Source organism: Rhinatrema bivittatum, chromosome 17 (genome assembly GCF_901001135.1).
Source record: "Rhinatrema bivittatum chromosome 17, aRhiBiv1.1, whole genome shotgun sequence".
Lineage (NCBI taxonomy): Eukaryota > Metazoa > Chordata > Amphibia > Gymnophiona > Rhinatrematidae > Rhinatrema > Rhinatrema bivittatum.
The window spans coordinates 43,560,359-43,576,368 of NC_042631.1; the positions used below are offsets into that span (position 1 = coordinate 43,560,359).

Here is a 16,010-nt window from a genome sequence, read left to right on the forward strand (position 1 = left end):
TGTCTTCATATTTTGATTATGGGTTTTCTTTTTATTTATTTGAAATGAAAAATCAAACTGAACATGTTCATTGATGTAAAACATTAAAACAAATTGAAGTTTGACCACAAAGTACCCTATCTCCTGGTCCTCTTCCTTTTCCTCCAAGCAGATCCTTTCCCATCTTCCCCTAATGGTGTCTTCATTTCATGACAAATCTTTCCTGGGCTGCTGCAGGCCTCATCATTTCTGCTATGCTGTAGCCCTAATTGCAGATAATGCCAGCAGATCAAACCTGGTGCTTTCTTTTCCAGGAATTTAAGTCTGCTGGCATCATTAGCAGTGCCGGAGCGAAAGCAATGGGGGTTTGCTCCTGATCCATGAAGTATTAGAAGGAAATAATAGGAAAAGGGATATAAGATTATGGGCAGAATCTGTTGAGGCCCAGGATATTTATTTTTTGGTGAAATGGCAAGTGCACATTGCAGAACACCCTATATCTCCAGATAAAATGGGAGCTGAATTTTCAAACGAGTTTCTCATGTAAATGTAACATTCCATGATAGCAATATTTAAAAGCCATTTATCCATGTTAAGTACACTTAGCACAGGTAAAACCCATTGACAAATTAATGGCATAGATCGTAGCAATTTTGAAAAACACAGTTACATGAGAAAAGTACATTAACACATGCAAAAACTCAGTGATAAGCATGTAGATGCTGTTGAATCAGGCCTTCTGTTGTTAAATGTGATTTCAAACTTTGATGAAACAATATCACTACATGTGCCCTTTCTTCATACTAGGATAACATCCAATGGCAATATTAAGACGAATGAAATAATGTTTTAACCAAAATCCTCATATTCTGCTTGGAAACTGTATATTTTCAAAGATGGGATAGACATTTTAAGGTGAATTTTAAAAGTCAGGAGTGAGCTTAAATCAGGAGATGCACGCACAAGTCGGGCTTGCGCGTGCCTACCGAATTTCACAAGGTGCCCAGATGCACACGTATCTCCTGCGGCATGCACTTCTCTCTCCAATTGGAAAAGTGGCATGGGTGGGGGGCTTTTTTGGGAGGGGAAGAGATGTGCACGTAAATATGTACGCACACTGGCACAAAACCAAGATCCAGTATCATTTAAATTTTCGTGTGTATGGAAGAAGTGCAACTTTAAACTTAAAAAAAGCCATTTCTGCTGGGTTTAAGTGCTCTGTGGTAACTAGGGGGAGTTCAGGCTTTTATACCAGGGGGGTTTGGAGGACTTAGCTCTTAACTGGGCAAATTGATGGGCGATCTGTGAAGTTGGCAATGGTGTGGGTGCGTGTCCTTTTTAAAATCTGACTTCCATGGTAGAAGCGGGAATTGGGTGCCTATTTAAAATTGGGCACTCGTGTGTGCACGCCTAGGCTATTTTCTAAAATGCACGCATATGTTTGCAAGTTATAAAATTGCTGCGTCCCTGGCTGCATGCTGGCTCAGACACACCAAAATGTGCCCGCACATTTGTTATAAATTATAACCTAAAAATTCTATTATTTTTATAGCAACAGTTGCCAAATCAGGAACTACAACATCAGGTAATTTCTATCTCTGCAAAAGTTTTCACTTGCTCTGTTTCTATGTAGTTCAGATGCTAATACCTAGGTATGATTACTTGAAATATTACTTCCAATTAAATGTTCAGAAACATGAGCTTCCTGATTTTTCTATAAACAACCAGCAAGACTGGAACTAAAAATTCAGAATAATTACATTTATTTTCTGTATTTTTACTAAAGCTCAATTATCTCCTTATTGTTAGGTAAGCAATCCTGAATTTTAGCAGAAGCATAAAGTCTGACTGAAAGTTTAACTCTGTGCTCTCTATTTTTATCAGGTTCAACTCCAAGCCCTCCCAAATCAGGTAATTTTCTTTCTTCATCAGATTGTTGTTCACCTGTTCTGATTGTGTGAACAAATAGTTTCAGCTGATTTTTCACTTCTGTTCTATTTTGTTCTGCCTTTTCATATCTTGATTGTGTGGTTTCTTTTCATTTATTTGAAATGAAAAATCAAAGTGAACATATTCATTGAAGCAGAATCTTTAAAAGAATTGAGCTAACATAAAATAACCCATCTTCTGGGCCTTCTCAGGTTTCCCAAGCAGATCCGGCTCCATCTTATCCCAATGGAGTTTTCATTCCATAAAAAACTTTACTCAACTGATGCAATCCCCTATCACTTCTGCTATGCTCCATCCCCAACTGCAAATAATGTGAGCATTTGAAGCCTTTGCGATTCCTTTATTCCATGAAAATGGATCTGCTGGCATCATTTGCAATGGAAGCACTGATGGAGCAAATGCAACCGGAGTTCACTCCTGCTCCGTGAGAAATTAAGAGGAAATGAGTATAGCGCTGGGGGAAAAAGTACAAAGAAGATGCTGGGGAGAATCCAGGGAGGCGCAATATAATTAATTTGTGATGCCATTGCACGTGTACGTAGCTGAACACAATATATCTCTAGACAAGGGGCGCCCATCCACGCCATTCCCAGTTTCACCAGTTTGTCCAGCAGTTAGTACAGTTAACACCTCTGTCCTCCCAAGCCTCCTGGTTGAATAGCTTACATTCCCCCCAGTTACCACAGATGCTTGGTTAGTTTTTTTTTTTAAACTTATCCTTGTTCCTAGCAGAAGTAAAGTTACACGGCAGTGAACCTCTGCGCGCTCAGGCACATAAGTAGATTTGTGCATATTTCTTGGCCACACTCATACCCTGCCCCAAAACACCCATGCTATGCCCAGACCACGCCACTCCCCTCCCCTTTTGACATCCCAGTGAGATGCCTGCACATTAGCGACATGTGCCTATCTTGTCAGCTTTTAAATTTCATTGGGACACTTAAAGGTAAATTTTGAAAGCACAGCACTCACCAAAGCTGGGAGATTCACGAATATGTCCTGCCAGCACTTGCTGAGCAGATTTTAAAAGGTATCCGCGTACGTGCTTACTGCACACACACAAATGTTTCACAAAGAAGGGCAGGTCAGGGGCTTAGTCGAGGTCTGCATGGGCACTCCTGGACTTCACACTGAAAGTGGCGCGTAAATACTGAAGCACAAAAGTGCGCGCTGGAGTCTCCATCCCATAACTTTACTTCTGCTTTGGATGGTGTGAGAGTCATTAAACAAAAAATCTACACAGTACAGCAGGGTAGGGATGTGCAGACAAAAAGTTTATGTTCATAAGTCCATAAGTCGAAAGTGGGGGTCAATTTCGGTCAATATGGACATATGTAGAATTCCATAAGTTGAGTCTATGTCCATACGTGCACCGATTCCCTAAATAAAAATTTAAACCCCTCACCCTCCTTAATCCCCCCCCAAGACTTAACAAAACTCCCTGGTAGTCTAGCGGGGTCCAGGAGGCCCCCCCAAGCTGGCCAAAAGTTCCGGTTGTGTCCGGTTGTGTCCCGGAGCGAACGCGCAGCGAATCACGTGACGTCCGCGTCACTCCGACGTGACGCCGACGTCACGTGCTCCTCGCAAAGGAATATAGAAATGGCGTCCTGACTCTCCGCTGGACCACCAGGGAGTTTTGGTAAGTCTTGGGGGGGGATTAAGGAGGGTGAGGGGTTTACATTTTTATTTAGGATCAACAATCGCGATTTCCAACGTATTCAACATAGCTATGTTGAATAAGTTGGAAATCCGATCGTTTTCGCCTCATCACTTTTTTAAGTTAAAAAAAAAAATGACGTTGCGTTTTACATATGCATTCAAAACGAATGCACACCCCTACAGCAGGGTTTTAAGGTTCGGGGCTAATAGGAGTGAAGGAGGGCTATTAAAGTTGGGGGGTTTGGAAGGCCTTTCCCTTAGCTGGCAAACTGGGAACGAACTGGGAAAACAGGCAATGGCATTGGTGTTCATGTCTCTTCACCCCCCCCTCCCACTTATTTATTAGAAGCGCCATTTGTGTGCATAGTCGCGTGCACTTATGTGCGCATTCAGCCTGTTTTATAACGTGCATATATATACGCATCTGTTATAAAATAGCCACGTCCCTGCGCACGAGCCGGCAAATGCGTGCAGATGTGACCTCGCGTACTTGTTTCAAAGTTACAATCACAAGCCCAACTGGAATGCGTTAATCCCGATTTTGGCACTTGCCGAACTTTTAAAATCTACCTCTATCTGAATAGTTTAAGAATATTACCAAATGTTCATATTCTGCTTGGAAATGGTATGAGTGTTATTTCAAAACAGGCACAAGGGTACATATATACGTGTGCATCGGAGCTTGCCCAGGGATGCAGCAATTGATTAACATACACGCACGTATGCACATATGTTATAAAAATGACTAGTCGTGATTATGTGTGCACCGGATTATGCAAGCAGGAGCGCACAGCTGCGCCTATCAGTGGAATTTTATAAAAGGCGCGCATCCATGCTATGACCAGTTTCACCAGGTGGCCACCAGTTCACCCAGTATAGAGCTAGGTCCTGCAAACCCCCCCTGGTTCTTTAGCCTGCATTTCCTCCAGTTACCCCAGATCCATTAAATCCCCCAGTGATGTTTGGATTTTTTTTTTAACTTAACCTCCTCCATAGCAGAAGTAAATGTCCGCAGCCAGGACCTGGGCATGTAGGAGGGGAAGGAGGGGAGATGGGTGGGTGGGGGGGAGGAGGGTAGATGGAAGGGTGGAGGGAAGGGGGGTAAATTTGGGAAGACGTGGTAGAAGTGTTGGCTATCACTATGGGACTTGAAAGAGTAGTTTTAATGCATTTTTAGCCAGGTAGCTTTTTAGTTCTAATGTATTTTAGTCATGTAATATGTACAATGATATGTTTTTGTATATATGTGTTTGGATGTTGCTATTGCAATTTCAATCAATGTAAACCGCCTTGAAATGAATTTGAAAGCCAGTATATAAGGTTGAATAAAATAAATAAATAAATAAATAGGTAACTGAGCGCACTCCTCCTGGCCCTGCCCCAGAATACCCAGGCCCCGCCCACACCCTGCTCACACCAGGTCCCTTTCTCCTTCCAAGTGAGATATTTGCATATCTGGAGCAGTGCGTGCAGCTAGGCCTTTTAAAATCAGGTAGACACACACATGACTAAAAAGCAAGCACATCTCTGATTTTGACGAGCCCATCCCTTTTAAAATTCACCTTTATATGTTAAAACATAGGAAATACTTTGGGATTTTTATAAGTTATAAGCTAAAAATTCTATCATTTTTACAGCTCCAAGTACCATATCAGTTCCTTCAGACAGTTTCTATTTATTACTCTGCTTCAGGTGCTAATACCTAGATACGGTTACTTAAAATATGACTTCCAAATAAATATTCCGCAGTACAATCTTCCTTACTTTTCTATGAACAACCACCAGTACCGGAACTACACATTCAGATTCTTTTCATTTATATTGCTGAATTATTTTTCTAAACCTCAATTATCTGTTCACTATTAAGAATGCAATGGTGTATTATAGAGTAAGGTTAGAGTTGATTAATCTCTGCTTTCTGCTTTCAGCAGGCCCAACCACTACAAGTGTTTCCACACCAGGTAATTTTATCTCTTGATAAGATTGTTGTTAATCTGCTCTGAATGTGTGAGCAAATACTTTTATGATTTCATTTGATGTTTCCACTTCTGTTATTTATTGTTTCTGTCTTCGTATTTTGATTGTGTGTTTTCTTTTTATTTATTTGAAATGAAAAGTCAAACTGAACATGTTCATTGATGTAAAACATTAAAAAAAATTGAAGTTTCACCACAAAGTACCCTATCTCCTGGGCCTCTTCCTATTCCTCCAAGCAGATCCTTTCCCATCTTCCCCTAATGGTGTCTTATTTATTTTATTTATTTATTTATTTATTTAGGTTTTTTTATATACCGGCATTCGAGACAACAGTCACATCATGCTGGTTCACATAAAACAGGAGTGCGAAATAAACTTAAACTTGAACTATGGTGCGGAAAAGGCAGTTACATGTAACAGGGAGAATAGAACAGGGAGAATAGAACATTTCATTACAAATCTTTCCTGGGCTGGTGCAGGCCTCATCATTTCTGCTATGCTGTAGCCCCAACTGCAAATAATGCCAGCAGATCAAACCTGGTGCTTTCTTTTCCAGGAATTTAAGTCTGCTGGCATCATTAGCAATGGCGGAGCGAAAGCAATGGAGATTTGCTCCTGATCCATGAAGTATTAGAAGGAAATAATAGGAAACTGGATATAAGATTATGGGCAGAATCTGTTGAGGCCCAGGATATTTATTTTTTGGTGAAATGGCAAGTGCACATAGCAGAACACCCTATATCTCCAGATAAAATGGAAGCTGAATTTTCAAAGGAGTAGCGCATGTAAATGTAACATTCCATGTTAGTAATATTTAAAAGCCATTTATCCATGTTAAGTGCACTTAGCACAGGTACAACCCATTGACAAATTAATGGCATATATAATAGCAATATTGAAAAACCCAGTTACATGTTAAAAGTACATTAACACATGCAAAACCTCAGTGGTAAGCATGTAGATGCTATTGAATCAGGCCTTCTATTTTTAAATGTGATTTCAAACTTTGTTGAAAAAATATCACTATATGTACCCTTTCTTCATACTAGGATAACAACCAATGGCAATATTAAGACGAATGAAATAATGTTTTAACCAAAATCTTCATATTCTGCTTGGAAACTGTATATTTTCAAAGATGGGATATACATTTTAAGGTGAATTTTAAAAGTCAGGAGTGAGCTAAAATAAGGAGATGCACGTACAAGTCGGGCTTGCCCGTGCCTACCGAATTTTACAAGGTGCCCAGATGCACACGTATCTCCTGCGGCATGCACTTCTCTCTCCAAATGGAAAAGTGGCATGGGTGGGGGGCTTTTTTTGGGGGGGGGGAGAGATGTGCACGTAAATATGTACGCACACTGGCAGACAACCAAGATCCAGTATCATTTAAATTTTCGTGTGTATGGAAGAAGTGCAACTTTAAACTTAAAAAAAGCCATTTCTGCTGGGTTTAAGTGCTCTGTGGTAACTAGGGGGAGTGCAGGCTTTTATACCAGGGGGGTTTGGAGGACTTAGCTCTTAACTGGGCAAATTGATGGGCGAACTGTGAAGTTGGCAATGGTGTGGGTGCGTGCCCTTTTTAAAATCTGACTTCCATGGTAGAAGCGGGAATTGGGTGCCTATTTAAAATTGGGCACTCGTGTGTGCACGCCTAGGCTATTTTCTAAAATACACGCATATTTTTGCAAGTTATAAAATTGCTGCGTCCCTGGCTGCATGCTGGCCCAGTCACAACAAACTGTGCCCGCACAGTGGTTTAAACGTTACTGACTTTATGTTATAAATTATAACCTAAAAATTCTATTATTTTTATAGCAACAGTTGCCAAATCAGGAACTACAACATCAGGTAATTTCCATCTCTGCAAAAGTTTTCACTTGCTCTGTTTCTATGTAGTTCAGATGCTAATACCTAGGTATGATTACTTAAAATATTACTTCCAATTAAATGTTCTGAAATATGAGCTTCCTGATTTTTCTATAAACAACCACCAGGACTGGAACTACAAATTCAGAATATTTATATTTATATTTCTGTATTTTTACTAAAGCTCAATTATCTCCTCATTGTTAGGTATGCAATCCTGAATTTTAGCAGAAGCATAAAGTCTGATTGAAATTTTAACTCTATGCTCTCTTTCGTTCATCAGGTTCAACTCCAAGCCCTCCCAAATCAGGTAATTTTCTTTCTTCATCAGATTGTTGTTCACCTTTTCTGATTGTGTGAACAAATAGTTTCAGCTGATTTTTCACTTCTGTTCTATTTATTTCATATCTTGATTGTGTGGTTTCTTGTCATTTATTTGAAATGAAAATTCAAAGTGAACATATTCATTGAAGCAGAATCTTTAAAAGAATTGAGCTAACATAAAGTAACCCATCTTCTGGGCCTCCTCAAGTCTCCCAAGCAGATCCGGCTCCATCTTATCTCAATGGAGTTTTCATTCCATAAAAAACTTTACTCCACTGCTGCAATCGCCTATCACTTCTGCTATGCTCCATCCCCAACAGCAAATAATGCGAGCATTTGAATCCTTTGCGATTCCTTTATTCCATGAAAATGGATCTGCTGGCATCTTTTGCAATGGAAGCACTGATTGAGCAAATGCAACCGGAGTTCACTCCTGCTCCGTGAGAAATTAAAAGGAATTGAGTATAGTGCTGGGGGAAAAAGTACAAGGCAGATGCTGGGGAGAATCCAGGGAGGCACAATATAATTAATTTGTGGTGCCATTGCAAGTGTACGTAGCTGAACACAATATATCTCTAGACAAGGGGCGCTCATCCACGCCATTCCCAGTTTCACCAGTTTGTCCACCAGTTAGTACAGTTAACACCTGTGTCCTCCCAAGCCTCCTGGTTGAATAGCTTACATTCCCCCTAGTTACCACACATGCTTGGTTAGTTTATTTTTTAAGTTACCCTTGTCCCTAGCAGTGGACCTGGGTGTGCTCAGGCACATAAGTAGGAATGTGCATATTTCTTGGCCACACTCATACCCCGCCCCAAAACACCCATGCTGTGCCCAGACCATGCCACTCCCCTCCCCTTTTGACATCCCAGTGAGAAGCTGCACATTAGCGATATGTGCCTATCTTGTCAGCTTTTAAATTTCAGTGAGCACACTTAAAGGTAAATTTTAAAAGCACAGCACGCACCAAAGCTGGGAGATTCACGACTATGTCGGACCAGCACTTGCTGAGCAGATTTTAAAAGGTATCCGCGTACGTGCTTACTGTACGCACAAAAATGTTTTCACAAACAAGTTCAGGTCAGGGGCTTAGTCGAGGTCTGCATGGGCGCTCCTGGATTTCACACTGAAAGTGGCGCGTAAAATACTTATCCACAAAAGTGCGCGCTGGAGTCTCCGTCCCATAACTTTACTTCTGCTTTGGATGGTGTGAGAGTCATTAAACAAAAAAACTACACAGTACAGCAGGGTTTTAAGGTTCGGGGCTAATAGGAGTGAAGGAGGGCTGTTAAAGTTGGGGGATTTGGAAGGCCTTTCTCTTAGCTGGCAAACTGGGAACGAACTGGGAAAACAGGCAATTGCATCTGTGTTCATGTCTCTTAACCCACCCCCCCCCCCCCCACTTATTTATTAGAAGCGCCATTTGTGTGCATAGTCGCGTGCCCCTATGTGCGCATTCAGCCTATTTTATAACGTGCATATATATATATATATATATTAGGGATGTGAATCGTTTTTTGACGATTTAAAATATCGTCCGATATATTTTAAATCATCAAAAATCGTTAGAGCCGCGATACAATAACAATTCCCCCGATTTACGATTTTTTGACGATAAATCGGGGGAATTGTTATTGTATCGCGGCTCTAACGATTTTTGATTCCCCCGATTTATCGTCAAAAAATCATAAATCGGGGGAAGGGGGAGGGGAAGGGGGAGGGTGGGAAAACCGGCACACTAAAACAACCCTAAAACCCACCCCGACCCTTTAAAATAAATCCCCCACCCTCCTGAACCCCCCCAAAATGCCTTAAATTACCTGGGGTCCAGAGGAAGGGTCCCGGTGTGATCTTTCACTCTCGGATCTCCGTGCATTGTAGAAATGGCGCCGGCGCTACCTTTGACCTGTCATATGACAGGGCAAAGGTAGCGCCGGCGCCATTTTGTTTTTTTGTCCCCCGACGGCAGGAGCGTAGGAGATCGCTCCCGGACCCCCAGGGACTTTTGGCCAGCTTGGGGGGGCCTCCTGACCCCCACAAGACTTGCCAAAAGTCCAGCGGGGGTCCGGAACGATCTCCTACCGCCGCAAAATGGCGCCGGCTGTACAGCAACACGATTCGACTGCAGGAGGTCGTTCCGGACCCCCGCTGGACTTTTGGCAAGTCTTGTGGGGGTCAGGAGGCCCCCCCAAGCTGGCCAAAAGTCCCTGGGGGTCCGGGAGCGATCTCCTACGCTCCTGCCGTCAGGGGACAAAAAAACAAAATGGTGCCGGCGCTACCTTTGCCCTGTCATATGACAGGTCAAAGGTAGCGCCGGCGCCATTTCTACAACGCACCGAGGTCTGAGAGTGAAAGATCACACCGGGACCCTTCCTCTGGATCCCAGGTAATTTAAGGCATTTTGGGGGGGTTCAGGAGGGTGGGGGATTTATTTTAAAGGGTCGGGTGGGTTTTAGGGATGTTTTAGTGTGCCGGTTTTCGATTTACACGATTTACACGATATTTAAAAAACCCAAACTGCGACGATCCGATTCCCTCCCCCTCCCAGCCGAAATCGATCGTTAAGACGATCGATCACACGATTCACATCTCTAATATATATACGCGTCTGTTATAAAATATCCGCGTCCCTGCGCACGAGCCGGCAAATGCGTGCAGATGTGAGCTTGCGTACTTGTTTGAAAGTTACAATCACAAGCCCAACTTGAATGTGCTAATCCCGATTTTAGCACTTGCCGAAGTTTTAAAGTCTACCTCTATCTGAATAGTTTAAGAATATTACCAAATTTTCATATTCTGCTTGGAAATGGTATGAGTGTTATTTCAAAACAGGCACGAGGGTACATATATACGTGTGCATCGGCGCATGTCCAGGGATGCAGCAATTGATTAACATACACACACGTATGCACATATGTTATAAAACTGACTAGGCACGAGTATGTGTGCACTGGGTTATGCAAGCGAGAGCGCACAGCCGCGCTTGTCAGTGTATGTGCAACTCAACTGAGGGAATTTTATAAAAGGCGCACATCCATGCTATGACCAGTTACACCCGATGCCCACCAGTTCACCCAACGTAGAGGTCCTGCAAAACCCCTGGTTCTTTAGCCTGCATTTCCTCCAGTTACCCCAGACCCATAAACCCCCCAGTTATGCTTGAATTTTTTTTTTAACTTATCCTCTTCCCTAGCAGAAGTAAATTTCCATAGCACAGGACCTGGGGATGTGCGCAGGCATGTACGTAACTAAGCGCACACCTCCTGGCCCTGCCCCAGAATACCCAGGCCCCGCCCACACCCTGCTCACACCAGGTCCCTTTCTCCTTCCAAGTGAGATATTTGCATATCTGGAGCAGTGCGTGCAGCTAGGACCTTTTTAAAATGAGGTAGACACACGCATGACTAAAAAGCAAGCACATCTCTGATTTTGACGAGCCCATCCCTTTTAAAATGCACCTTTATATGTTAAAACATAGGAAATACTTTGGGATTTTTATAAGTTATAAGCTAAAAATTCTATCATTTTTACAGCTCCAAGTACCATATCAGTTCCTTCAGACAGTTTCTATTTATTACTCTGCTTCAGGTGCTAATACCTAGATACGGTTACTTAAAATATGTCTTCAAAATAAATATTCCGCAGTACAAACTTCCTTACTTTTCTATGAGCAACCACCAGTACCGGAACTACACATTCAGATTCTTTTCATTTCTATTGCTGAATTCTTTTTCTAAACCTCAATTATCTCTTCACTATTAAGAATGCAATGGTTTATTATAGAGTAAGGTTAGAGTTGATTAATCTCTGCTTTCTGCTTTCAGCAGGTCCAAGCACTACAAGTGTTTCCACATCAGGTAATTTTATCTCTTGATAAGATTTTTGTTAATCTGTGCTGACTCTGTGAGTAAATACTTTTATGATTTCATTTGAAGTTTCCACTTCTGTTATTTATTGTTTCTGTCTTCGTATTTTGATTGTGTGTTTTCCTTTTATTTATTTGAAATGAAAAATCAAACTGAACATGTTCATTGATGTAAAACATTAAAACAAATTAAAATTTCACCAAAACGTACCCTATCTCCTGGTCCTCTTCCTATTCCTCCAAGCAGATCCTTTCCCATCTTCCCCTAATGGTGTCTTCATTTCATGACAAATCTTTCCTGGGCTGGTGCAGGCCTCATCATTTCTGCTATGCTCTAGCCCTAATTGCAAATAATGCCAGCAGATCAAACCTGGTGCTTTCTTTTCCAGGAATTTAAGTCTGCTGGCATCATTAGCAATGGCGGAGCGAAAGCAATGGAGATTTGCTCCTGATCCATGAAATATTAGAAGGAAATAATAGGAAAAGGGATATAAGATTATGGGCAGTATCTGTTGAGGCCCAGGATATTTATTTTTTTGGTGAAATGGCAAGTGCACATAGCAGAACACCCTATATCTCAAGATAATATGGAAGCTGAATTTTCAAAGGAGTTTCTCATGTAAATGTAACATTCCATGATAGCAATATTTAAAAGCCATATGATCAAGCCATATGATCACATTTGATTTAATGACTGGAAGAGGAACAGTGTGCAAATCCACGGGTCTAGTGCTAAACTTTCAAAAGTGAAATTTTGATAAAATGAGAAAAATTGTTAGAAAAAAACTGAAAGGAGCAGCTACAAGAGTAAAAAATGTCCAAGAGGCGTGGCCAATGTAAAAAAAAAAAACATTCTAGAATACAGTCCAGATGTATTCCACACATTAAGAAAGGTGGAAAGAAGGCAAAACGATTACCGGCATGGTTAAAAGGGGAGGTGAAAAAAGTTATTTTAGCCAAAAGATCTTCATTCAAAAATTGGAAGAAGGATCCAACAGAAGAAAATAGGTAAAGCATAAACGTTGGCAGGTTAAATGTAAGACATTGATAAGACAAGCTAAGAGAGATTTTGAAAAGAAGTTGGCCCTAGAGGCAAAAACTCACAGTAAAAACCTTTTTAAGTATATCCGAAGCAGAAAGCCTGTGAGGGAGTCAGTTGGACCGTTAGATGATCGAGGGGTTAAAGGGGCACTTAGAGATGATAAGGCCATCGCGGAAAGATTAAATGATTTCTTTGCTTCGGTGATTACTGAAGAGGATGTTGTGGAGGTACCTGTAATGGAGAAGGTTTTCATGGGTAATGATTCAGATGGACTGAATCAAATCACGGTGAACCTAGAAGATGTGGTAGACCTGATTGACAAACTGAAGAGTAGTAAATCACCTTAACCGGATGCTATACACCCCAGAGTTCTAAAGGAACTAAAAAATGAAATTTCAGACATATTAGTAAAAATTTGTAACCTATCATTAAAATCATCCATTGTACCTGAAGACTGAAGGATAGCAAATGTAACCCCAATAGTTAAAATGGGCTCCAGGGGTGATCCGGGAAACTACAGACCGGTTAGTCTGACTTCAGTGCCAGGAAAAATAGTGGAAAGTGTTCTAAACATCAAAATCACAGAACATATAGAAAGACATGGTTTAATGGAACAAAGTCAGCATGGCTTTACCCAAGCCAAGTCTTGCCTCACAAATATGTGGTTTAAACGTTACTGACTATGTTATAAATTATAACCTAAAAATTCTATTATTTTTATAGCAACAGTTGCCAAATCAGGAACTACAACATCAGGTAATTTCTATCTCTGCAAAAGATTTCACTTGCTCTGTTTCTATGTAGTTCAGATGCTAATACCTAGGTATGATTACTTAAAATATTACTTCCAATTAAATGTTCCGAAATATGAGCTTCCTGATTTTTCTATAAACAACCACCAGGACTGGAACTACAAATTCAGAATATTTACATTTATATTTCTGAATTTTTACTAAAGCTCAATTATCTCCTCGTTCTTAGGTAAGCAATCCTGAATTTTAGCAGAAGCATAAAGTCTGACTGAAATTTTAACTCTGTGCTCTTTCGTTCATCAGGTTCAACTCCAAGCCCTCCCAAATCAGGTAATTTTCTTTCTTCATCAGATTGTTGTTCACCTGTTCTGATTGTGTGAACAAATAGTTTCAGCTGATTTTTCACCTGTTCTATTTATTTCATATCTTGATTGTGTGGTTTCTTGTCATTTATTTGAAATGAAACATCAAAATGAACATATTCATTGAAGCAGAATCTTTAAAAGAATTGAGCTAACATAAAGTAACCCATCTTCTGGGCCTCCTCAAGTCTCCCAAGCAGATCCGGCTCCATCTTATCCCAATGGCGTTTTCATTCCATAAAAAACTTTACTCAACTGCTGCAATCCCCTATCACTTTTGCTATGCTCCATCCCCTACTGCAAATAATGCGAGCAATTGAAGCCTTTGCGATTCCTTTATTCCATGAAAATGGATCTGCTGGCATCATTTGCAATGGAAGCACTGATGGAGCAAATGCAACCGGAGTTCACTCCTGCTCCGTGAGAAATTAAGAGGAAATGAGTATAGCGCTGGGGGAAAAAGTACAAAGCAGATGCTGGGGAGAATCCAGGGAGGCGCAATATAATTAATTTGTGGTGCCATTGCACGTGTACGTAACTGAACACAATATATCTCTAGACAAGGGGCGCTCATCCACGCCATTCCCAGTTTCACCAGTTTGTCTACTAGTTAGTACAGTTAACACCTGTGTCCTCCCAAGCCTCCTGGTTGAATAGCTTACATTCCCCCCAGTTACCACTCATGCTTGGTTAGTTTATTTTTTAACTTACCCTTGTCCCTAGCAGAATTAAACCTACGCGGCAGTGAACCTGGGTGCGCTCAGGCACATAAGAAAATATGTGCATATTTCTTGGCCACACTCATACCCTGCCCCCAAACACCCATGCTATGCCCAGACCATGCCACTCTCCTCCCCATTTGACATCCCAGTGAGATGCCTGCACATTAGCGATATGTGCCTATCTTGGCGGCTTTTAAATTTCAATGGGCACACTTAAAGGTAAATTTTAAAAGCACAGCACTCACCAAATCTGGGAGAATCACGAATATGTCGGGCCAGCACTTGCTGAGCAGATTTTTAAAGGTATCCGCGTACGTGCTTACTGCACGCACAAAAATGTTTTCACAAACAAGTCAAGGGGCTTAGTCGAGGGGCTTAGTCGAGGTTTCCATGGGCACTCCTGGATTTCACACTGAAAGTGGCGCGTAAATACTTATGCAAAAAAGTGCGCGCTGGAGTCCCCGTCCCATAACTTTACTTCTGCTTTGGATGGTGTGAGAGTCATTAAACAAAAAAACTACACAGTACAGCAGGGTTTTAAGGTTCGGGGCTAATAGGAGTGAAGGAGGGCTATTAAAGTTGGGGGGTTTGGAAGGCCTTTCCCTTAGCTGGCAAACTGGGAACGAACTGGGAAAACAGGCAATTGCATCGGTGTTCATGTCTCTTAACCCCCCCCCCCCATCTTATTTATTAGAAGCGCCATTTGTGTGCATAGTCGCGTGCACTTATGTGCACATTCAGCCTATTTTATAACTTGCATATATATAAGCGTCTGTTATAAAATAGCCTCGTCCCTGCGCACGAGCCGGCAAATTCGTGCAGATGTGAGCTCGCGTACTTGTTTGAAAGTTACAATCCCAAGCCCAACTTGAACGCGCTAATCCCGATTTTGGCACTTGCCGAACTTTTAAAGTCTACCTCTATCTGAATAGTTTAAGAATATTACCTACATTTTCATAAGAACATAAGAAATTGCCATGCTGAGTCAGACCAAGGGTCCATCAAGCCCAGCATCCTGTTTCCAACAGAGGCCAAAACCAGGCCACAAGAACCTGGCAATTACCCAAACACTAAGAAGATCCCATGCTACTGATGCAATTAATAGCAGTGGCTATTCCCTAAGTAAAATTTATTAATAGCCATTAATGGACTTCTCCTCCAAGAACTTATCCAAACCTTTTTTGAACCCAGCTACACTAACTACACTAACCACATCCTATGGCAACAAATTCCAGAGTTTAATTGTGCGTTGAGTGAAAAAGAATTTTCTCCGATTAGTCTTAAATGTGCTACTTGCTAACTTCATGGAATGTCCCCTAGTCCTTCCATTATTCGAAAGTGAAAATAACCGAGTAACATCTACTCGTTCAAGACTTCTCATGATAAAGACCTCTATCATATCCCCCCTCAGTTGTCTCTTCTCCAAGCTGAACAGCCCTAATCTCTTCAGCCTTTCCTCATAGGGAAGCTGTTCCATCCCCTTTATCATTTTGGTTGCCTTCTCTGTAC

The 16,010-nt window shown here is 41.4% G+C and overlaps 1 protein-coding gene across 1 annotated transcript in view; it reads left to right on the forward strand.

Moving 5' to 3' along the window:
- LOC115079493 (kielin/chordin-like protein) overlaps positions 1 to 16,010 on the forward strand; it is a 189,244-nt gene that overhangs the window by 146,255 nt on the left and 26,979 nt on the right. Inside the window, exons 36-43 of the mRNA XM_029583118.1 lie at positions 1,532 to 1,564; positions 1,864 to 1,890; positions 5,517 to 5,549; positions 7,384 to 7,416; positions 7,718 to 7,744; positions 11,583 to 11,615; positions 13,389 to 13,421; positions 13,721 to 13,747. Coding sequence (XP_029438978.1) covers positions 1,532 to 1,564; positions 1,864 to 1,890; positions 5,517 to 5,549; positions 7,384 to 7,416; positions 7,718 to 7,744; positions 11,583 to 11,615; positions 13,389 to 13,421; positions 13,721 to 13,747 — 246 coding nt within the window. The remainder of the gene's footprint in view (positions 1 to 1,531; positions 1,565 to 1,863; positions 1,891 to 5,516; positions 5,550 to 7,383; positions 7,417 to 7,717; positions 7,745 to 11,582; positions 11,616 to 13,388; positions 13,422 to 13,720; positions 13,748 to 16,010) is intronic.